At 34.9% G+C, this 24,219-nt stretch overlaps 2 protein-coding genes and 1 long non-coding RNA gene across 4 annotated transcripts; 2 read left to right on the top strand and 1 right to left on the bottom strand.

The window, feature by feature from the left end:
- Positions 1 to 13,499: 13,499 nt before the first annotated feature.
- On the top strand, positions 13,500 to 16,633 carry LOC140892381 (Golgi apparatus membrane protein-like protein ECHIDNA). Its single transcript, XM_073301242.1, has 6 exons — positions 13,500 to 13,637; positions 14,610 to 14,666; positions 14,763 to 14,966; positions 15,076 to 15,135; positions 15,428 to 15,554; positions 16,222 to 16,633. Exons 1-6 carry the CDS (start codon positions 13,623 to 13,625, stop codon positions 16,308 to 16,310), a joined length of 552 nt encoding a protein of 183 aa, XP_073157343.1. The 5' UTR covers positions 13,500 to 13,622; the 3' UTR covers positions 16,311 to 16,633.
- A 379-nt stretch (positions 16,634 to 17,012) lies between these two features.
- Positions 17,013 to 18,857, bottom strand: LOC140893010 (uncharacterized). Its single transcript, XM_073302080.1, has 4 exons — positions 18,758 to 18,857; positions 18,310 to 18,446; positions 18,044 to 18,212; positions 17,013 to 17,373 (listed from the first exon to the last, which is right to left on the bottom strand). Exons 2-4 carry the CDS (start codon positions 18,367 to 18,369, stop codon positions 17,177 to 17,179), a joined length of 426 nt encoding a protein of 141 aa, XP_073158181.1. The 5' UTR covers positions 18,370 to 18,446; positions 18,758 to 18,857; the 3' UTR covers positions 17,013 to 17,176.
- Positions 18,858 to 19,121: 264 nt separating this feature from the next.
- Positions 19,122 to 21,050, top strand: LOC140893333 (uncharacterized). 2 transcript variants are annotated; one of them, XR_012153107.1, is made up of 4 exons: positions 19,122 to 19,319; positions 19,411 to 19,646; positions 20,238 to 20,307; positions 20,751 to 21,050. It is a non-coding gene; the product is annotated as an uncharacterized lncRNA (long non-coding RNA). The 2 variants fall into 2 exon arrangements; XR_012153106.1 differs by having other exon boundaries at positions 20,238 to 20,312.
- The last annotated feature ends 3,169 nt before the right edge of the window (positions 21,051 to 24,219 follow it).

Here is a 24,219-nt window from a genome sequence, read left to right as displayed (position 1 = left end):
CTCGCCTAACAAATGTTATAGGAGAATTGAAATACGTATCATTCATTGGATATATTTTGGCAATTATATAAAGTTGGAATTGAAATAAAAGACAAAAGAATATGGTCCATGTGAGATAAATGTGGAATTAATAGCAGGCCCACGGTTCCTTATATTAAAATATAGTTATTTGTATTAAATATCCTTGTAAAATATTAAAAATGTACAATTTTATTGTTGCGCATACGCCCCTCATGCAATTAGGTCAATATTTTGATTTTTTGGCATCAAATATCCCTGTTAAATATTAAAATTACATATTTGACCCTTAAAAAGTATAATTTTTAAATTTATTTAACACATAAGATCCAATTATAAAATATTTATCAAACATTTACATTTTATGAATTTTTATTTTTATTTTAAATTTATTATTATTCATTAATTTGTTTTTTAAAAAAAATATTACTTTATCTTGATGTCATTATTTTATTAAACTTACTTCGTGCTTTCAAATTTTTCATTAAATATGCTTCATAAACAAGGATTTAAATGCGTAAAATTATCAAAATATTAAACTAATTACAATGATAAGTTCAAGCATATTATGTTTTCGATTTAGGACTATATAGTATTGAACAAAAATCTAAATTTTTGAAAAGATGCATTGCACAATTTACAATAAATAATAAAAAAATAAAATGATTATATAACAATAAAATTACCTATTAATTTTATATTTAGTTGAATAAAATAATATTTTTTATTAAATAACTATGAAAAATATTAGTTATTTTATCTTAGTAGTATTTAAATTGTAGTATCCCGTAACCAAAATCAGTGATTTAAGAATTAATCATAATTACTTGGGAAGGGTTCGGAAGCTCAGAACAAGATCGGAAGCTCCGAAGGTGAGTTCGGAAGCTCCGAACAGGATCGAAAGCTCCGATCGAATTACGTCAGGCATGACGTGTGGCAGCATCGGAAACTCCGATCAGGATCGGAAGTTCCGATCACCTCTATCCGAAGTCAACCAGTGAAATTTTGACACATGGCAGATAAGTGAGATCGGAAGCTCCGATGTCGAGATCGGACGTTCCGATCGAGGAACGGAGGTTCCGATCGTCTATAAATAGGGGGTGGCGAGCTCACATTTAAGTGCACCAATTCCTCTCTTCTCTCTCAATTCCTTAGCCTTCTAACTCAGATCTAAGAAATTCTAAGCGTCCCGTGGGGAATCCGGAAGTGGCATAGTGATCCAGGCGTCGTAGCGGAGCTCTGGCTTAGTTTTGAGGCACTCGACATCAAAGGGCTAACGACGGACAAAGGTATAGCTTTTGTTTCCTATAAATATTTAGGAGTATGCAATAGTTTAGTTAAGGCTTTTAGAGCGCTATAATGATAGTAGTATCATTTGGCAGTGTAAAGCAGACTATAGGCGTGGACCTAGAGTTGGTAGAGCTTGCACTGATTTGAGGTACGAAAGTACTGTTCGAGATATCCTGACTGAGTATGCATGTATTATGTGACTGCATGATTTATATGTCATGATTTATGCTGCATTCATTTGCATATTGAACTATCTCCTTCGAGATGTCTATTAGTAGGGTTGTACCCTATCCTGTTAGTGGATGGACTTCCATGGCTTTGGGTCCGGTAAATCCATTGGTATCATGGAATGGGAGTCACCTCCTGAAGCGACGGCACAGCGTGCTACATACCAGGGCCCGGTCTGTCTCTGCTATCTGATCCTTGACCTCGAGTTTATAGGGAGTTCACTTTGCATGCATGTATACTCATACTCTCGTGCTGAGCGTTTTATGCTCACGTCTCGTACTCTGTGTTTCTGGACACCCTATTCCATGGGGCAGGTTTGCGATTGGATGAGACGGGTGGATCCAAGAGGGGCTAGGCAGTGGTTGGCCAGCTGGAGCTTCGCCTAGGTTTTATTCGGTTGTTATTGGATTGATACAGCTGTTCGATTTGGTTGTATTATATTTGGGTAATTACAGATTCCTTGCCTTGAAATTGTATAATGTTAATGGTTTCCGCAGTTGAATTCTGATTTCTGTTTTGATTAAGTCAATTGCATGCCTAAGTTCTGTTTAGTAGGTGATCCGGGTAAGGGTCACTACATTTATGGTATCAGAGCATGCAAAGTATTATTGGGATTTAGATTCTACATAAGATAACCGTTAGGTTAATTTTGTAGATGGCAGATCATGACGACCAGAGTTCTCATGGCAGTATTGGTGGGCGTTGGGGTGATGCCGACCGGGAGCCTCGTCGGGAACGCCGCCATCGTCATCGAGATGATGACAGTTTCAGTGTACGTCGATTCTTGCAGATGGGGCCTAAGCCCTTGGTTGGAGGTGAGTCTCCGGAGGATGCGGAGAACTGGTTAGACCGCATGGAGACGACTTTTCAGATTTTCCAATGCACCGAGGAGCAGAAGATGGAGACCCTTGGTTATCTTCTGGATGGACGTGCGCGCAGGTGGTGAAGGTTTACTTCTACACCTTTTGTTGCGGCGAGAGGAGTGGCCACCTGGGCCGAGTTCCGCACAGCTTTTCAGAAGCTGTATTTTCCTCCCGCACTCCGTCAGTCGAAGGCGGGCGAGCTACTGAGTTTGCGACAGGGATCCATGTATATTGATGAGTATCAGCAGAAATTCTTTGATCTGCTATCCTATTGCCCCGAGATTGCCGACAGCTCTGAAATGAAGTATAATATATTCCTTCAGGGCCTTAACCTTGAGATCCATGACCGTGTGGCGGTTGGTGACGATATGTCCTACGAGGGTTTGGTGAGCCGTTGTCACCAGGCGGAGGACAACATTCGACGGAACAGGTATTTCTCTCAGTCGAGACCTGCTAGTTCTTTGGGTCCCCGTGCCCAATCTTTCAAGAATTCTGGATCTACTTCTTCTTCCTCTGGCTCTGCTGGTGTTGTCCGTTTCGGAAAGAAGGACAAGTGTGATCACTGTGGAAGAACCATCCATCCGACAAGTGCCGTAGAGTTTCTGGAGCTTATTTCCGTTGTGGATAGACTGGTCATATCCGGAGGGATTGTCCACTATCTGGGGGAGACGATTCTGGTTCTGGTTCAGGATCTGGTTCTCAGGCCACCGTTCAGCAGAGGTCGCAGGGACAGCCTGCTGGGAGTTCTCATTTGAGGCCACGAGCTTCTGGCCAGGTGTTTGCCCTGAGACATGATCAGGCAGTGGAGGAGAATGAGAAAGTTATCGCAGGTACATTTCTGCTTTATGGTATACCTGCTCTTGTACTTATTGACATTGGTGCATCTCATTCCTTCATTTCTGCACGTTTTGTTAAGAGACATAAGTTACCATGCATTGCACTAGACGTAGTGATGTCTGTTTCTACTCCGATGGGCCAATCTGCTTTGGCTAAGCGTCTAGTGATGGGTTGCCCTTTAGAGTTCGAGGGGAACATTCTGTTAGCGAATCTCATGGTTCTTGCGATGGACGACTTTGATTGCATTCTGGTAATAGATATGTTGACTACCTATCGAGCTTCAGTGGACTGCTATCAGAGATTAGTACGCTTTCATCCGGAGGGGAGTGATAGCTGGTTTTTCTATGGTGAGGGAGCGGACCCCCGATGCCTTTGGTATCAGCTTTGAGAGCCTGTCGAGCTCTAGAGTCTGGCGGGGAAGACTACCTTATCTATGCAATTGATTTGTCCGCTGAGAGTATTGGGATAGAGAGTATTCCTGTTGTGGATGAATTTTCAGATGTATTTCTTGATGAGATTCCGGGTTTTCCTCCTGTTAGGGAAGTCGAGTTTGGCATAGAGTTGATGCCGAGTACTTCGCCTGTTTCTCTAGCACCGTATCGTCTGGCTTCGTCAGAAATGCGTGAGTTGAAGAATCAGCTACATGATATTTTGGACAAGGGGTACATTCGTCCTAGTGTATCTCCTTGGGGAGCTCCTGTTCTTTTTGTGAAGAAGAAGGATGGGTCTATGCGGCTGTGCATTGACTATCGGCAGCTGAATCGAGTTACTGTGAAGAACAAGTATCCTTTGCCCTGTATTGATGACTTGTTTGATCAGCTGCAGGGCACTTCAGTTTATTCCAAGATTGACTTGAGATCTGGGTATCATCAGTTGAGAGTCCGAGATCAGGACGTAGCCAAGACTGCATTCCGTACTCGCTATGGGCATTACGAGTTTTTAGTGATGCCATTTGGTTTGACTAATGCGCCGGCTATATTCATGGATCTGATGAACCGTGTCTTCAGGGAGTATTTGGACAAGTTTGTCGTGATCTTCATTGAAGATATCTTGGTGTATTTGCGTAATACGAAAGAGCATGTTTCTCACTTGCGGTTGGTACTGCAGACTCTTCGAGATGAGCAGTTATACGCCAAGCTGAGCAAGTGTGAGTTTTGGATGGATCGAGTGGTCTTTCTTGGCCATATCATATCCAGGGAGGGGATTTCTGTTGATCCAAGCAAGATTGAGGCGGTGCTTAATTGGTCGCGTCCGACGACAGTTGCTGAGATCCGTAGTTTTTTGGATCTAGCAGGGTATTATCATCGCTTCATTCTGAACTTCTCTCAACTAGCTCGACCTTTGACGCAGCTTACCCGCAAGGGTGTGGATTTCGTGTGGTCCTCCGAGTGTGAGAAGAATTTATGTGAGCTTCGACGGCGGTTGAATTCTGCGCTAGTGTTGGCATTACCGTCAGGATCTGGAGGGTATGTGGTATACACTGATGCTTCTCTTCAGGGGTTAGGTTGTGTCCTGACTCAGAATGGGCATGTGATTGCATACCCTTCTAGACAGCTGAAGCTTCACGAGGACAACTACCCAGTCCATGATTTGGAGTTAGCAGCCATTGTGTTCGCTTTGAAGATCTGGCGTCATCATCTGTATGGCAAGAAATTTGAGATCTTCACCGACCATAAGAGTTTCAAGTATCTTTTCACTCAGGCGGAGTTGAACATGAGACAGAGATGTTGGATGGACTTGCTTAAGGACTATGATTGCGAGATTAAGTATCATCCGGGAGCTGCTAATCTCACCGCTGATGCATTGAGTCGCAAGGTGCGACTATCCGCACTTCAGACTTGTTCGATGTCTAGTGCGATCAGTGACTGTTGTACTTCAGGATATACTTTCAAGAATAAGAAAGGTATGCAGGGTATCCAAATGTTTGCGATATTATCTGAGCCAGCGTTGTATTCGCGGATTCGAGATGCTCAGATGTCTGATTCGAAGATCCAGCGTTTAGCTCATCTAGCTAACGAGGGTAGCTCGTCTGGATTTCACTATCAGTCAGATGGTTTTCTGTGTTTGTCTGGTAGGCTTGTGATTCCTCAGGATGTAGAGTTGCGAGAGGAGATTTTGTCTCGGGCGCATCGCACTAAGTTGAGTATTCATCCTGGGAGCAACAAGATGTACAAGGATCTACGTACTAATTTCTGGTGGAAAGGAATGAAACGCAGTGTTTATCAGTTTGTTTCGAGATGTTTGGTGTGTCAACAGGTCAAGGCAGAGCACCGACGACCTGGAGGATTGCTTCACAGTTTGCCTATTCCTGAATGAAAATGGGAGTTTATCACGATGGACTTTGTGACCCATTTGCCGGTATCCTCGAGGAACTGTGATGCTATCTGGGTTGTGGTGGACCGACTCACCAAGTCAGCGCATTTCATTGCCTATAGCCGGGAGTACAATGTGGATCGTATGGCTCGGTTGTACATTCAAGAGATCGTTCGACTTCATGGAGTGCCTGTGAGCATTGTCAGCGATCGGGACCCCAGGTTTACTTCTAGATTTTGGGGGAGTGTTCAGCGTGCGATGGGTACTACTCTCAGTTTGAGTACTGCCTATCATCCGGAGACTGATGGTCAGTCAGAGCGCACTATCCGTACTTTGGAGTATATGCTTAGAGCGTGCGTCATGGATTTTGGTTCAGCCTGGCAGGATCATTTGTCATTGATCGAGTTCGCGTACAACAACAGCTATCATACTAGTATTGGGATGACACCTTTTGAGGCGTTGTACAGGTGACGTTGTCGTACTCCACTCTTCTGGGAAGAAGTGGGGGAGAGACAGGCTGAGGGACCGGAGTTTATTCAGCAGGCGGTAGACATTGTTGATCAGATCAAGAAACGGATTAAGATTGCACAGGATCGTCAGGTCAGCTATGCTAACACTAAACGTAGGCCTTTGCAGTTCGATGTCGGGGAGAAAGTGCTTCTGAGAGTGTCACCTTTTTGCAAAATTCTCAGATTTGGCCTTAAGGGCAAGTTGTCTCCCAGGTTTATCGGTCCGTTTGAGATCTTGGAGAGCATTGGCGATTTGGCTTATCGACTAGCTTTGCCACCGCATCTTTCCAGTATTCACGACGTGTTCCACGTATCTCTGTTGCGACGATATGTGGCGGATGAGTCTCATATTCTGCAGTGGTCTGAGGTTCAGGTGAGCAAGGATTTGACATATGTTGAGAAACCTTTTCGTATCCTAGATTATAAGGAAAAGGTTTTGCGGAACAAAGTCATTCCTCTGGTTTTAGTTCAGTGGCAGCACCGAGGCACAGAGGAAGCTACTTGGGAGCTTGAGGACAAGATGCGTGAAGACCATTCTGAGTTGTTTTGATTTCATTCTTAAAATTGTATTCAGTTGCGAACTCTGTAAACGTTTGATTTGAATAAAGAATGTTTCTGATTTTTGTATTACATTCAATACTTAAGATTTGATTTCGAGGACGAAATATCTTAAGTGGGGGAGAATATAGTAGCCCGTAACTAAAATCAGTGATTTAGGAATTAATCATAATTACTTGGGAAGGGTTCGGAAGCTCAGAACAAGATCGGAAGCTCCGAAGGTGAGTTCGGAAGCTCCGAACAGGATCGGAAGCTCCGAAGGAGCAATCGAAAGCTCCGATCGAATTACGTCAGGCATGACGTGTGGCAGGATCGGAAGCTCCGATCAGGATCGGAAGTTCCGATCACCTCTATCCGAAGTCAACCAGTGAAATTTTGACACGTGGCAGATAAGTGAGATCGAAAGCTCCGATGTCGGGATCGAACGTTCCGATCGAGGAACGGAGGTTCCGATCGTCGTCTATAAATAGGGGGTGCCGAGCTCACATTTGAGTGCACCAATTCCTCTCTTCTCTCTCAATTCCTTAGCCTTCTAACTCAGATCTAGGGAATTTTAGGCGTCCCGTGGGGAATCCGGAAGTGGCATAGCGATCCAGGCGTCGTAGCGGAGCTGTGGCCTAGTTTTGAGGCACTCGACATCAAAGGGCTAACGATGGACGAAGGTATAGCTTTTGCTTTTTATAAATATTTAGGAGTATGCAATAGCTTAGCTAAGGCTTTTAGAGCGCTATAATGATAGTAGTATCATTTGGCAGTGTAGAGCAGACTATATGCGTGGACCTAGAGTTGGTAGAGCTTGCACTTATTTGAGGTACGAAAGTACTGTTCGAGATATCCTGACTGAGTATGCATGTATTATGTGACTGCATGATTTATATGTCATGATTTATGCTGCATTCATTTGCATATTGAGCTATCTCCTTCGAGATGTCTATTAGTAGGGTTGTACCCTATCCTGTTAGTGGATGAACTTTCATGGCTTTGGGTCCCGTAAATCCACTGGTATCATGGTATGGGAGCCACCTCCTGAAGCGACGGCACAGCGTGCTACATACCAGGGCCCGGTCTGTCTCTGATATCTGATCCTTGACCTCGAGTTTATAGGGAGTTCACTTTGCATGCATGTATACTCATACTCTCGTGCTGAGCGTTTTATGCTCATGTCTCGTACTCTGTGTTTCTGGACACCCTATTCCATGGGACAGGTTTGCGATTGGATGAGGCGGGTGGATCCAAGAGGGGCTAGGCAGTGGTTGGCCAGCTGGAGCTTCGCTTAGGTTTTATTCTGTTGTTATTGGATTGATACAGCTGTTCGATTTGGCTGTATTATATTTGGGTAATTACAGATTCCTTGCCTTGAAATTGTATAATGTTTATGGTTTCCGCAGTTGAATTCTGATTTCTGTTTTGATTAAGCCAATTGCATGCCTAAGTTCTATTTAGTAGGTGATCCGGGTAAGGGTCACTACATAAATAAAATATATATTTAATAGTAAATTTTATCATTATATAAACACTTTAATTTTTTTATTATTTACTACAAATTGTAAAATACATATTTTCGAAAAATTTAGATTTTGGTTCAAACATATAATATTAAATTAAAAAAGTAATATGCATAAACTTATCATGTTGGTTCAATATTTTGGTACGTTTAGGTATTTAAATCCTTGTTTATGAATGCATGTTTAATGGATAAATTGGAAACACGAAGTGATTTAATAAAATAATGATATCAAGATAAAGTAATAATATTTTTTTTAGAAATAAATTAATTAATAATAATAAATTTAAAATAAAAATAAAAATTCATAAAATGTAAATTTTTTATAATTATTTTATAATTAGATCTTATGGGTTGAATATATTTAAAAATTATACTCTCAAATGGTCAAATATATAATTTTAATATTTTACAGGGATATTTGATGACAAAAAATCAAAATATTGAACCAGTCACGTGAGAGGCGCGTGCACAACAATCGCTTATATAAAGAACCGGACACGTATGCTAATTTTAAAAAATTCAGGATTGAAAATTTTTATTAAAATTTCATAAAAAAACATATGCATTTTTAATATTTCACATTATATTTTATCGATTATATAAAGTTGGAATTGAAATAAAAGACAAAAGAATATGGTCCATGTGAGATAAATGTGAAATTAATAGTAGGCTCGCGGTTCCTTATTTTAAAATATATTAAAATCTTTTTATCATTTTTTAAACAATATAAGTCTTGTACTTTTCGCAAAGCCCATATACTTGCTAATAATTCTCGGCACATGTTACATGCCTATGTTTTTTTTTAACGTAAAAATATTAAAGTTTAGATTAAAATTTAATAATCCAGAAACTTATGAGACTACTTGACAATAACAATATTAAAATAGGATGATTATTTATTATTTTTAAAATTTATGACTATCTGTAAAATTTTCAGATTTTTTTTTCAACGATGTACAATAGGTTTTCGTGACCATATATATCATGATATATGGTTGTCCTAGATTTGTTCATGCTACATGCGCGAGTTACGAGAAGTGTCGCAAGTGTTAATAATTTATTTAATTATTTTAGTAAAAACAATCATAACATTAAATATCAATATCCGTGGATACAATTTTTTAAAGTCACGATGGCACAGAGCATGCATTACTCCAAATTACATTATTAACATGGGAACATACAAACTTTGTTAGAGTGTGAGTTGCATAATTTGTCCATCTTCGAATATATATGAGTTATCCCTTCAAACGCATTGTCCAGTAATAACTCTTTAACTTGATCAATTAGCTAGACCCTCGCAAGAATAGAGTATCCTGGCCGGTCCGGGCAACATATTTTAAAAGCAATAACAACCATCAAACTTTCAGCATCATCTTTCACGATGACACCTATCGAATAATACCTTTTAACAATATTAAAACTCGTGTCTACATCCAAACGAACATGACCAATCATTGGCTTCTCCAAACAAGACTTAGACTCCTCTGGACCGATATCATGAGAAGATCGTTAATCCAAGAATTACTGTTTGAGCATTGCGAAATTCCGCATGAAAACAAGAAACTCATTGCACATGAAATGATTTCATTAAACTTGATTAATCATGCTTTCTAGAACAAATTTCTCCCCAAAATTAAACTTATGTAGTGACCTAAAAATGATATCAGAGAAAGAACAATGTTTACAATCATAAAAAAAAGCCTCAAACATTTAATTCTTCCATAAATAAGTGTTGATTTAAATGCCATAAAGAGACCTTTTTTTTTACATGCATGTAATACCGTATACAGGGGCAGATTTACTGTAGGACCGGGGGCGACAATTTTAAAAAAAATTATTACTATATATGATATATATTTTGTATTTAATATATATACTATTTAGTCCCCTCAAGATAGAATATATATGTATAAGTTGATGGCTAAAGACTCAAACTTTCACCACATTGCCCGAGTTCGATTCCCCCACTCCACGGCACTTTTATTTAAAAAAAATATTCTCTCTGTCTTTTTCTTTTCCTTTTTTTTTTCAAAATTGGGCCTTTACAAAAGGCCAATTTGAAGATATGAAATTTTTAAAAAAAAAACTTAAAACTTGATATTAATTAAAATTTAAAAAACAGCAATCATCATCGGCTTTGTCCAAAAAACTGGAGGAGAAGAAAATTGGGGGAGAACTTGCTCGTCTTTTTTTTTGTTCTAATTTCATATCACAAAATTGGAGCTTATAGGGTAAAAATAGTTAATCAATAATCAAGTTTCATGATTAAATTTATTGAAATTTGGTTGGATTGTTCTTCTTTTAGGTGGCTTTTGAATTTTGTGTTTGTTTTTATTTTTATTTGTTGACATCTGTATATCGGATTTAGTTTTATGTTTACTCGGGAGTTGTGATGTCCAACATCTCCAACGTATAATAATTATTTTTTGATTTGGTGTGTTTGGACGGATCGACCCCCCCAAACATCTAATCCTGGATCCGCCCTTGCTCGTATATATAGAAGAACTTGATTCTTCTCTATCAATTGTGGCCTTATCTATAATTAAATTTTGGGTGTATATATAATTTTATTCATATACTAGATTTTCTTTTTATTTTGATTGGTTTAAATGGTTTTAATTTTGTTTAAGTTTATGCTTTTTTATATAAAATAAATAAATAAATTATGAGGGTATTAAAAAGTGATGACACCTTGAGGGGGAAAATGTGGTTTTTCCATCTATCTTATGCATGTTATATTATACCACGATAATAATTATAAAAAAAATAACAAAGATATTGTGGTCATGAATTTCAAATTAAATCATTTGATTGTTTGAATGAATTCATGTGAAGTAAATTTCAGATTCACTCGTTTCATTTATATATATATATATATATATTTTTTTTCAAGTGCCCACCTATCATGTCCACTATCATGCCCACCAATATTGTGGCACTATTCTATTGGATTATATATACGTTGCACGTTTGTATAGTCCTCTTTTTAATTAACAAATGCTAGCAACAATTTTTTGAGAAAAAACAGACAAAACTAATTAGTGTAAAAATGTGATTTGAAGCTGCGGTTTTTTATAAATTGTCACAATAAAAAAACTGTTGTAATGTACGTTATAACCGTCGCAATTTGCAACGATGTTATATAATCATAGAAAATTTTTGCAACGGTTTTTTACAAACTGTAGAAATATTTAAACATTTAAATAATCAACTAAGATTCCAGTCGTTTTTAAAAATCGTAACAGAATCTCCATTTTTTTGTAGCGTGAAAATGTGATTTGAAGGGGAATAAAGATCGTGTAGAAACATGATTTAAAAGGAGAGAAAAAAAAAAGGAAAAATCATTAATTCGAAGTACATCCAAATATTTGAGTTCAAGTAAAAGATCATTTTTGACATTTTATTATTGTTATATATCATTTTATGTTAGTACTTTATGGAGTCACAAAAGTTTTATTAAAAATTAGAGTATTTGCACACACTCGTTGTGTGTGACAAAGAAGTTGATTTTTTATTAAAATTAATTTCGAAAAAAAAATTAGTAAATTTATGGGAACAAAAAGTGAATGTTTTTTGGATTAAAATATTAACATAAATAGTAGTTAAAAGATAATGTATTACCAAGAGACCGTGTTAGTTTCTCTAATATCTTCTTATTTAATAATAGGTATGTATTTGAATATATCTAAACTTTTTTTTGAAATTTTTATATGTCAATGTTGAGTATTACATGGAATTTTTAAACACGTAAGTTTAATTTGAATGCCACAAAATTTCCATAGAAGTCATAAAAATCTGAATTGAACATCTCTTTATTTTTTAAGTTTTACACGATTCTTTGTTTTGGATCATCATATAAATTCGTTCGCACTCTTATTCTACATGACTCTTTCTTTTGGATAATCGTATAAATTCGTGCATACTGAGTACACACTCTTATTGTACAAGGGCGACCGAGGTTTCCCAAAACTTAGAAAATATATAGATTTGTTTTTATCAAAGAAAAAAATAGATTATATTTCCATTTAAACATCACAAATTCTAATTCGACTGAGATTATACACCTACAATAAGAGTGCATTGATTTTAGATTTTTAATGGCTTTTGTGAAGTTTAAAAGTCAGAGATATTCAATTTAAACTTTTATATACTCCATAAAAGTTTGGTGATATTCAAAATGAACTTTAAAAAATCATGTGGTATTCAAACTTAACTTTAAAAACTCAAAAAATGTCTAAAGGTATTCAAAATGTCAATAGTTTTTTAAAGAATCCGTGGAATTCTATTAATAAGTACAAGAATTAAAACATAAGATACAAAAATAAAATGTTAATAATTATCTTTGGTCCGTTCTAAAAATTTGGGTGGACATTTAATTTATGTCTACATACTTTTATTTTATTAAAAATAAAATCTATACAAAAACTATTCTCATACATACTACTTTAGATTAAAAATAATTTCTATACAAACATTTTTTTTTCTATTTAAAATCTACAATAAATTAAAAATTAATAACATCATTATGTGAGATTTTATAAAATTTTTATTTTAATTAAATATATTAAAATTTTACAGAGTTATATTAATGGTTTAATTGCAATAAATTTAATATTATTTATCAATTTTTATAAATCAAATCGATAAGTAAAAATTTATTTATATTTATAAATAAAAAATATTTTAAATAAATATAATTATTTAAAAAATATAAATAGAAGTTTTGAAACTCAACTACTAATTTAAAGAAATAATAAGTTTAAAAATCACAAGCACAAGTTACAAAATTAAAAGGCTTTTAGAAAAAGTTTACATATGTTTGTAAAAATCATAACAAACAAATGTACAAAATTCTATAAAAATTGTATGTGAGATCTACAAAAGTAGTATATCAATTCCACAAAAGTCTGTAATTTTTTTTTAAAAAATCAGTAAATCTTTATAATGAATACATCACCTAAATGATTAATTTTACCAATAAATCTCAATTCTTAAGACATATATGACTTACAACCACGGGTGAGAAAATATACCAAAATTTTTGGTATATCGCACTTACCGTACCGCAATATACTATACATATCGTTAAAATTGGCATATCAAAATTTTTCAATATCGGTATGAGATTTGCAAAATATATCGAAAAAAAAATTATCATAAAATATATTTTAATTATATGTAAAAATGTTTGTAAGAATTTTAAAATATACCGAATTTTGGTATACCGAAAATTTTCTATAAAAGTAATATGAAATTTATATCCTATTGAATTTTCGATATATCGATATTTTGATATAGCAATGATATCAATAGATATGAAAGTTTTCGAAGGAGTATTTCGCAAATATTTTATTGTACAGGGATTACATTGTAATTACAAATCTTCACGTTTAATCAGCTAGGATCTTCGGCGAATTCGTAAATTAGACTCGAAGAGAAGCGAGCTAATTGGAAACTGAATCAAAGATCTCCGTCAAATCTACAATCAGCCCGATAATGGATCTAAATCCTGTAAGTTTTCGTAATCTGGTTTACTTTCGAAGCGAATATCTTGACCACACAACTATTAATTGATTTGTGAATGTTGCAGATGATTTTGTAACTAATTCTATTGTATTTTGTGATCCGGTAATCAATTTGACTGCATTTGTTGTACCAAACCTTAAGGGGTCTGATTTCTTTTGATCAGGCTGGTATTATAACAAATAGGGTATTTAGGGTTGCTGATTAAGAATTCTAAAATTCGATTAAATGTAATGTTTGGACCGAATAATTTGTGAATTCTTAACGCTTTGTTAGTTGCTGCTGATATGGCTTGAGCTTGTTTAATTTGTTTTGGGATGACTTTCGAAGTTGAGATTTATGCTGGGGCAAATGATGTCGAGAACGGATGGAAAATCTTGACTTAGTGATTTGATTTGGTGATTTTTTTTAAAAAATTTGTCTCAGCTGCTTTACCAGATAAAATTCCCGTAATTTATGCTTTTCTGAGTTAATTATTATTAAAAATAATTCTGCTCGATGGAGTGGTCACACAAGTGCATATGATGGCATTTGAAGCTGCAAGTTCTAGAGTTGCTGTTAAGTTCTGGTTTTTCCAACAATATTTTCATTTATTTTTTAAGATGGCATTCTATCAAAATGTATTCCATTTTTGTTGTAGATTTCTTGTCCATCTAAGCCTTCAATATCCCTTCTCAGTTCTAACCAATTAATTAAAAGAAAACTAGCTATGTACTCTGTGTCGAATTTTAGTATATGGTGGCAAATGCTCATATGTTTATCCATTTTGTACGAGAAAAACAGTAAATTTTTGTTGCATCTGTGCGCCGGCTGGTGATTGAATTTTTCTTATGTTATTTATTTTGAATATTTCAAGATAACATAGATAAAAACAAAATAATTACTTCTTTCTGCCGGGCTCAATGAAGATAAATAAACAGTGATGAAGTGCTAACCTGTTTTTTTTTTTTTTTTTGCCAGCCGCCAGGAGAGAATTATGCTCATCCGAAGATATGCTTCTTCCATGTGCTTTTCAAGGTCGAAAATAGTTTCCTTCTGTCACTTTTTTGTCATTTATTATTTTAATTTTGTTTGTTGACTTCCTGATGATAAAAAATTTATCTGTTTTGACAGGCGGCTGCTTTGGCTTTTTATATTCTTTCTGCTCTCTTTTTTGATAGTTTTGTCATCATTTTTGTGGTGACTGTACTACTATCTGCTCTTGATTTCTGGGTAGTCAAGAATGTAAGTGGACGCATCTTGGTGGGTCTTAGGTGGTGGAATGAAATAAATGACGATGGTGAAAGCGTTTGGAAATTCGAATGTCTCGACCAAGAGGTGAGTCATCTTACATGCGGCTTTACAGTTGATCTTTGCTCCATTATTTAGAAGTTGTATTACAGTACATAATAAATGTTTTGCACCCTGTATATCCTCTCATTTTCAGTCGCTTGCTCGGATGAACAAGAAGGATTCATGGCTGTTCTGGTGGACCTTATACCTCACAGTAAGCAAATCATTTTAATTAAAAATTCTTAAGCGTTGAAATATCATGAGGTCGTTGGAACATTGTGAAGCATAAAGTATAAACAAAATTATTCTGCCAACACTTGGTATAATCATTCACTTTCTTTAAAAACTAAGGAATTTAATCTTATTTGCCATCATGCCAACTTCAAGGTTGCTTCTATTTTTTACTTGCTATTTGGTCTCAATCATTTGTCATACTGACAGCCTTTGAGAAGCTATTTCCGTTGGGTATTTTGAAATACACCTAAAGCATTGCCTTTTCCTTGTAGGCGGTTGCATGGATCTTCTTTGCTATATTCTCTATCATTAGGTTTCAAGCTGATTATCTTCTCGTTGTTGGTGTATGCATGACACTGAGCATTGCGAATATTGTTGGATTTACCAAATGCCGTAAAGGTATGTGGACTATCTGGCACCCATCTCATGTTTTGGTTCTTGTTTTAGTTTGGTTGTTGCATAATGCATTGTATGGTTCTCAAAGTGACTTAACTATAACGTCCTTAATTTGAGGGAACAGAATTCCATCACCTCACTTGAGACAATAAACTATGATATTCCAAACCAATTTTGGATTTGAACTCGTTTAAAGGTTATTTATGGAGATGACTTCGTTTCAAATGCCTTGCTCACTAGCTAGTCATAAAAAATACTCCATCTTTCATTATTTAATGTAATGATTTGTGGTGTTCTATCTGAATTCTAAATTTGTGGGAAGGAACATGCTTGTAGCTCATGGTACCCCTGTAACATCAAGCTGTCATCTATTAGTTCTGTTCCATTTCTACAAAGAGATTTGAAAATTTTCATTGGATGCACATAAAAGACACTCGGTTTTCGTAGGGATCTTTCATTTTGAAACTTATTATCAAAGTGCTCCTTGTTTACATGATGTTGCCATCGATGCAAGTCTTCTTGTTAGTTACTTCGCATTAGTTTGGAGCTAATTCTTATGAGCACTCATTCATATCCTCACACAATGAAGAAAGTAAATTTCATCGACATAGCTCAGTGATGGTTTTTATTTTGATTAATTGATAAATAATACTTGTCTTTCATCTCCCAGATGCTAAGAAGCAGCTCCAAGCATTCGCTACGCAGACCATCGCGTCTCGATTCTCATCGACCATTCAATCTGCATTTAGTGTTGTTTGAATGGTTTATACAGAATCGACGTGATGAAGAGAAATACGAGGTCTTAAAAAATTGGTGGTCTATGACTTGCACACTTTTCGTACTTAATGGTATATTGTCATTATATATATTCAGTAAGTGGGAGAGGATCTTGTATCATTTCAACTTGAGACCTTGCTAGGAATCTAATTGTCTGATCTTTTTTTCTCGTTGCTTTTACCTCATTTTGCCTGATGCAGATAAATTTTTGGAATTGCAGAATTTGATGTATGGAAATATAAATGTACTTCAACATGTAACTATCATCAGGCTTATTCAGTGAGGAATATTCGATTTTGGTCTCATTTCCAGACTTTTATGAATGAGATTTTGGAAAATTTTTAGGAATACATAAATATTTGATATTATTATTTTAAGGAGACGGAAAATAGTTCAGCAGTCGTATTATCTTACCTTTTTGTTGACGTGAAATTGGTTAAGAGTTGATTTGATGGTCCATTGTCTTCCAAACGTGGAGTCACATGCTCGAACATTCCAACCCCAAATGATGTTAAATCTGCCCTTTCAAATTACTCGTGAATATTATCTACGTGGTAACATCGAACTATCAAACTATCAAGTTAACACCTTAGCCTTCTCAAAGTGGGATAAGTTTTACGTTCATATGAATGGCTAAGTAAAGATCAACACCACTAGAAAACGTTAATATATGACCACGGTTATCAAAAAAAAAAAAAATCATTCAACAAGTTTGGTTATAATCCAATATTGAATTCAAGACATACTATAATATTAATGGCAATAGCGGTGAACTGGCAACACCCGGCCGGCTAAAAACATGAACGAAAGAAAGCTTAACAAAGCATTGAAACAAACAGGGTGTCAAATCATCTTCCCAATAAAGCAACTCGATCCTTCTGTACAGCTTGCGATAAATTTATGTCGAAGAGCTCAAAGCGAATTGGCATTTCCATCTCATAAAACGGGTTCTTCAGAACATAATCTGTATATAGCTCATAAATACATTTCAAGAGACCCTCCATATGTTGGACTCCAGGTTCGCAGACCACAAAGAATTTGGTACCTGAAAGAAAATATGTTATATTAGCATAGTTGCATTCGTAAGGCGAGAGGATGGTGGTTTTGACAATCGGCAACTATTAAGAAGCAGGTTTGAATCAAGAAAGCTTTCAAGGTTTAGCTACATCCCCGAAATTTATTATCAATCAGAATGAAAAGACAAATATTGCAAGAAAAAAAAATAATAGAGAATCAAATCAGTGTAACTGATAATGCCTTCAATCTTCTGTTCAGCCTCTGTTTAGAGTCAACAGTTCACAAAGATGATAACAATTAACAAGGAATATGTAGCTATTTTTGTGCTGGGATCATGTGCGAGTGCAACCACCCGTGATCAATCACTTTTTCAATCCATGAGTTGTCATTTGATGCTTAGTCTGGAGCTTCATTCTAATCGACTGTTTGAACTAAACTTCAGATTTATCAGGGCGTCAATGTGTCATCATCATTCAGACAATTCGAATCAACACGAACAATTCAGAGTTATATATGCACTTGCTTGACCAAGCAATTTCCAATACCATGAATCTGCCATAATCTAAAACTTACACAAGAAAAAAACAGATCCCAGAAACCAAATAACAACATAAACCACAAAAAGAGACACTGATTGACCTTACAAAAGATAATAAAGGAGGCAAAAAGCAGAAGCAAGGGAGAGATTGTTTTCACACCAGTGAGAGATTGAAAGCAATGGAGATCAAAAGTATCAGCTTGGAGAAGCTCGATTCCGGAGCACCCGAAAACAGGGGACAGCTGCTGAGATATGGCATGCATTGAATGCCACAAGCTTGCCAGTCTCAAACTATCATTTGTGTCCATTCTTCCAGCTGACCCATAATCCTTAAAAGACATAAAGATGCAATTTTTAATCCCTCTCTTATATCTATTACAATGTTCGATCAATAGATCACGGAGTTTTTACATGTCCTGTGCTAACCTTGTAGAAAATAAGACCACCTGATTTGTTGATAATATAGAGGCTGTAAACCGCTGCCATCGACTATGAGATACTCCAATCGAGGTTCAATTTCCAAATCTAAGGTGTAAACTCCACAAGGAGCGCTCGCTTTTTTGCTTAACAAAAATGAAAATGTGAATGTTAAGGTTTTCATATAGTTCACCATCACATCCACAAAACCTCTGTCAAAAATCCACCACAAAATTCGATCAAGTACTAGCGGTTGCGCGATAAATGCAGCAAAAATACTATGAAAATTTAGGCCACCTTTTTCCAGAAACAACATTCCAGCTAACGAACATACAAAAGCAAACCCAGATTCCATCATTCAATTTAAATCAAATAGATTAGCCGCAATCGAAATCTCCAAACGGCAAAAACTAATACATTAAAATATCTAAACACGAAGATGTAAGGAGAAAGATACCAGTGGTCTCCGAATTCAGAAAATTTTGGGATGATCTTGTATCTACCGATGAGCAGAAGAGAGACGATGGAGATGAGGTTGGACTTATACTCAGATTGGGCTTTTGTTTAAAGCCCAACTCTGACAACACAATTTTTTATTTTATTTTTTTATTTGGGTTTTCCACTTTCAACGATTATAAAAACATACAACATATGCATATAATAGCTTGTGTTTAGTTAGAGAAATTAATTATACCTTTTAATCTTTTGCTATATTATCTTTTACTATATCTTTTATCTTTTACTATTTATTAAGTCTAAACTCCTTATAAAAATCGTGGTGTCTTGGTCTGTTTTATCATTATCCCAAAATACCTCCACACCCATTTTCATTTTGAATTCATCCCACGTTGTTCTTCTCTTCTTCTCATCTTCCCACGTCAAAACATCGTTTCTCTAAAATCGAACGCCCGCAAAATCGAACAGAATCAGATTCTTTGAAACAAAAAGCTCGCAAAGCAAGCATGGTGGCTGTTGCTTCTTCTGCTCCGAAAAAACATTACGCATGTGGTCAACTTCATGTATTGTTTTCTCTGATAATATGTTTGTTGTTTGATCCTAGGATTTGTGTTCAGTTTCTATTTTCTTTACCTCCCTGCTTTTTTATTTCAGTTGGTTTTCTAAACCGTTTTTGCACATCAAGCAAATGTTTATTTGGATGAAGAACGCTACCTGCTTGACGAATTGCCAAAGATAAATTTCGTATCACTTTCTGGCCCTTATCCCTTTTGCTTGAATACTTGAGCCAATACCCCACATTTTAAATTCTCTCAAACGTCGTTTTAGTTTGGTTAGCATGTCGGAGAACATCTAGCTTTCGTCCCGTCGACGTGACCGAACTTCCTCAGGTATCAATTGTTAATATGACGTGCTTACTTCTCACACTTTTTAGTAATCAATCTGTGTCGATTATTTATGGGTTTTTCTTTGTTTGGGAGCTTAGTTAATGTTCTGTATAAACAGAGAATTAACATCATTTCGCAAACGTAGTTTTCGGTTGGTTAGCATATCGGATAATATCTAGCTTTCGTCCACTTCACGTGACCAAACTTGCTCGGGTATCAATTGGTAATCTGAGGTGATAACTTATTTAATAAAATCTGTTTGAACCAAAATATCTTTTCTGTTCACAAGTGCAGCAGGGGAAAAACTGAAGGATAAAAACAAGCAATCATGGAAGGGGAAAGAAAGAAAAAAGAGTATGTGGAGATAATTTTCAAAAAGTTCAATTTTTTTTACTCTCTCGGTGTGTTTCAAAATTTTGAAGTACATATTTTCTGTTTTGTAGTAATTTCCGTCTATGAGTGTTGGAATTCGAGTGAATTTTCTTATTGCTAGAAATAAATTGAGTCGATCTATATGCAATTTTCCATGTGTTTAATTGGCTTCATTTTGATTTTGATTTTTTTTCTTTTTCTTTTTTTTTTTTTTGTGTGTAGATACCAAAAGAGGATAGGATATAGAACTGCATAAAATAATGAGGCCGAGAGACTGAGAACAGGATTGGAGGTCAGGTATTCTCCCATGCTCCGAGACTCCATGGATGAAACGTGTTCCCATTCCTAGGATAGGCCAATGCACATTAAACATATGTTTATCTTTGGTCTTTGCTTATTTTTTTGGTATTCAATTTTTAGTTTAAATCCATATACATATTGGTTAGTTTTGGTTATCCTTCTTATTTCTTAATAGATTCAATACAAAGATTAAAGAGCCCTACGGTAATTTGTATTTCCATTTTTTTGAAATAATTCGTATTATTATATATCATCGGGTTATTTAATAAATCACGTGCAATAAATGAATATGTGGTTCATATGCATGCAAATCTATTGTGTTTTTTTATGTTGGAATATGTAAATCAATTTTTACCTCGATCGTTTATATGTTTTCTCTCTTTGGTCTGCATAGCGAGCAATATGTGTATTGATTTTTCTTATAATTTCTTGCAGATTGTTACAAGATGAACTTCAAATCCACCCTCACCAAATCTCAAGGTTTACTTATTTTATTTTACTCTCTTACTTGATTCAATTTCCAATTGCTATGTTTTTATTGTTAATTTAAGATTTTGTGTGAGTAGGAGGTTACCGTAAATTGTAATCAAGCATAAATTATTCAAATGACATCTCTTAAAACAATATTCCATTGCTCATAGTCTAGGTTCATAGTTTATCAATTTAGTTTCCGTATGATATTTGACTGTTTTTTTTTTTGTTTTCTTATTCATGGATTCATGGGAATGTTCCATTTTTTCGTATTTAGTCTTTAAATTTTAGTCACCAGTCAAATTGTAGAAACCTGTAAATGAATTGTCATTACATTTTATTATTATTATTAATGTAATGTTCTCTACATAAATTTTTGGCTATCTTTTTCAAGTGATGTGATGATAAAATACTTGAATGTGATTTCATATTTTCTTTCCGATAGAAAAAATTGTACTTTATAGAACAAGTGTTTCATAATTTTTATAAACCAGATCACTAAATTAAATTTTCATTCATTTTGTATATATATTTTTAAAAAAACATATAGACTTAAAAATAAAAATAGATTATACATATGCAAGTTTGCAACACACGATATCAATATATTAAGTTACACACGCAAATTGGCTAGATAATATTTTAATTATCTTATTTTACTGTATTAAATTAAATTTATTTTGGAAACATGTGTTAAATATACACGAAAGTATTTTTCACATTTTTTTTATTACAACGCGTGTGCCACGATTGCTAATTATCTTTTAAAGATGAGACTCTACTTCTAATTTTTCGTACGTTGGTATGGCCCAAAACTACCACGTCTCAAACGATCGTGCCCATCATGGAGAAACCAACCATTAGTAACAATCGGTTTTCTACATTTCTGCTCTTCTCTTCGGCTTCTACTGCAGAAAATACTGATTCCTCATTCACAAAACTGATTCCTCATTCACATAAAAATAAACAAAATAATTGGAGTTCGAAGACCTCTGAATCCATTGATTCATCTTTAGCGATAATTGCGGATATCGGGTTAGTTACATTTCTCCTCTTCTCTTCGACTTCTACTGCTTTCAGATACAAAAATGTGCTTTATCTCATGCTCATTCCCTGGTACCAAGAAATCAACCTGTAATTGTTCGATAAAATGCGACACTGCTGTGTCTAAATGTTCATTACTAAGATTGTGGAATGCTTTCTGATATTTTAATTGGAAACGACAATGCACCCGTTAAGATATGTGAGGTTAGAGGTTTTAGTGGGAATTGAGAGATCAAAATAACAAAAAAAAAAAATTTGACTCCCCAACAGAGTCAAAGCCCTGCGTACAAAGCAAGGTACATTTTTCGTTTTTCATATCTGATTTTATGATCATATATTTTTGACATTTTGAGGAGTTACATAGGTGCCTTAAAGATCTTCCGGAATATAATCTCCATTTGCCACCAAAGAATTTTCGATCAACTGGTTTGGATGTACTTTACCAGTACTTGAAGGTCGTCATTGCTACACTTTATCCTCATGTCCTATTTTTCTGTCCAAGTTCAGCATTTTATTTTTTTTTCTGTTTGTTTTATCTTTACAGTATGCTTGACACGTACCATGACATAGGAGATTCAGAATGTTAAAAGATTGATTTAAGGAGGTAAGTTGCTGTCATTTTATTCCTTTTGGGAAAGCCCTAATATGTTAGATTTTATTTGATTCCCGTTGTAATATCACCTCAATCAGCGCATGTAATAGGTTTCAGTTTCATCATCCTGTTATTTTAATCTGATGAAGTGATTATCTCTCAAGAGTCTATTTACCTTGATAATTGATTTAAGGAGGAAAGTTCATGTTCTCTGAGATTTAATGACGAATATTAATTAATAGCTTTGCCTGACAATTGATTTTCCAAACCAAGTTCTTTGTTTAGTTGGTTTGCCTTCTGATTATTACGTATTGGGCTATTTTAAGCTATATTGTTTGTTGTTGCACTTATAGTTATTAAAATTTTATAATCTACAAATTCAATATTTGCTGACATGCTCCGTGTATCTTTTTAGAAAGAGAGATATTTGATTTTTTGAATGCATGCTTTGTGATGAATATATGGTCTAGAGACGTGCTAATCATACAGATTGGTGATCTTAAAATCGTCTGTTAATAAAGTCATAGAAATCCAATATTTTTCCAGTTACTTTAGTCTCATCTACTTTTCAACACTATGATCTCCTTTTACCCACTGCAAAAACATCCTATAAACTTTGTTGAAGGATTTAGTCAGACTCATGTCAGCAAACTGAGATTTTACACTTACTAATATGAGTTGTTGTTTTCATTGTTTTAATTTCCTATATGATTTTGTGGATGGTTTAGTTTGGTTCAACGGTTTGCTGTAGAAAGGAGGCCTATAGAGTGATCTATAATTTTTAATTTCTTTCAGCTCTTTACGATTTATTTGTTCGAATGATTTTCAATTGAGGAGTATAGGGATTAGCTGTAGATTGGTTTGTAATTAAGCATACAGGGATAGATTTCTGATTAATTTTCATATTCATTCTATGTTGGACTGGGTCCAACAGTCATCACGCCTTATGAGAAAGATTCGTAAGGATCACATGTTTCAAATCTTTTTATAAGCTGGTTTAGGAATTCCCGTCGAATTTCTACAGGCTTTTCATGTTAATAGTTTTTAATAAAAATTTTGATCCAATTAATGTTCTTATTTTGCTTTCCGAATTTGTTCACGTTATTTAATGTACTTTTTAGAAAAATTTAACGTTAATTACTAACTACATTAACCATTGTTCTATGCAGCAAAAGATAATGCATCACTTTACTTCTCACTACAATCAAAACAATGTTGAAAAACGTTAATGTCGTATGATGCATGAATGTGAAATAAGACACTTAATGACACACAAAAAAAAGCAGAGACAAAATTACCTAAATCAACGTCGATCAACTTATCAAAGACAAATGACTGATAAAGATATACAAACAAATGAAAATTCAACAGATGAGAACTTTTCTACTGATGTTTCAAACCACGAAGGAACTGATATTAATTAAATCATCCATATATTTTTTTTTGAACAATAGTTATTCTAAAATGTTAATTAAATCATCCATATTTTTTTTTGAACAATAGTTATTCTAAAATGTTCTATGTTCTAGAATAACATTCGTAAACAATACGTTTTAGAATAATTTTTTAAGTTTAAAATTTTACATATACACCATAAACATAGTATTAAAGCATTACGTAAATATAGATGTATGAAAATTAAAAACCTTAAGAGATTATTCTTCGAAATTTAATTAAGATAACTCATAGAGTACAATTATTTAAGAAAATATAGGTTCGGTATGAGTTGTCAATTCAGTATCATTTATAGGTTGTGGAAATTAAACCCCTCATATGACTTATACTTCACTTCAGATT

This window comes from Henckelia pumila, chromosome 3 (assembly GCF_033568475.1).
Source record: "Henckelia pumila isolate YLH828 chromosome 3, ASM3356847v2, whole genome shotgun sequence".
NCBI lineage: Eukaryota > Viridiplantae > Streptophyta > Magnoliopsida > Lamiales > Gesneriaceae > Henckelia > Henckelia pumila.
Note: the sequence above shows the minus strand (reverse complement) of the source record. Positions and strands in the feature narration are given on the sequence as shown.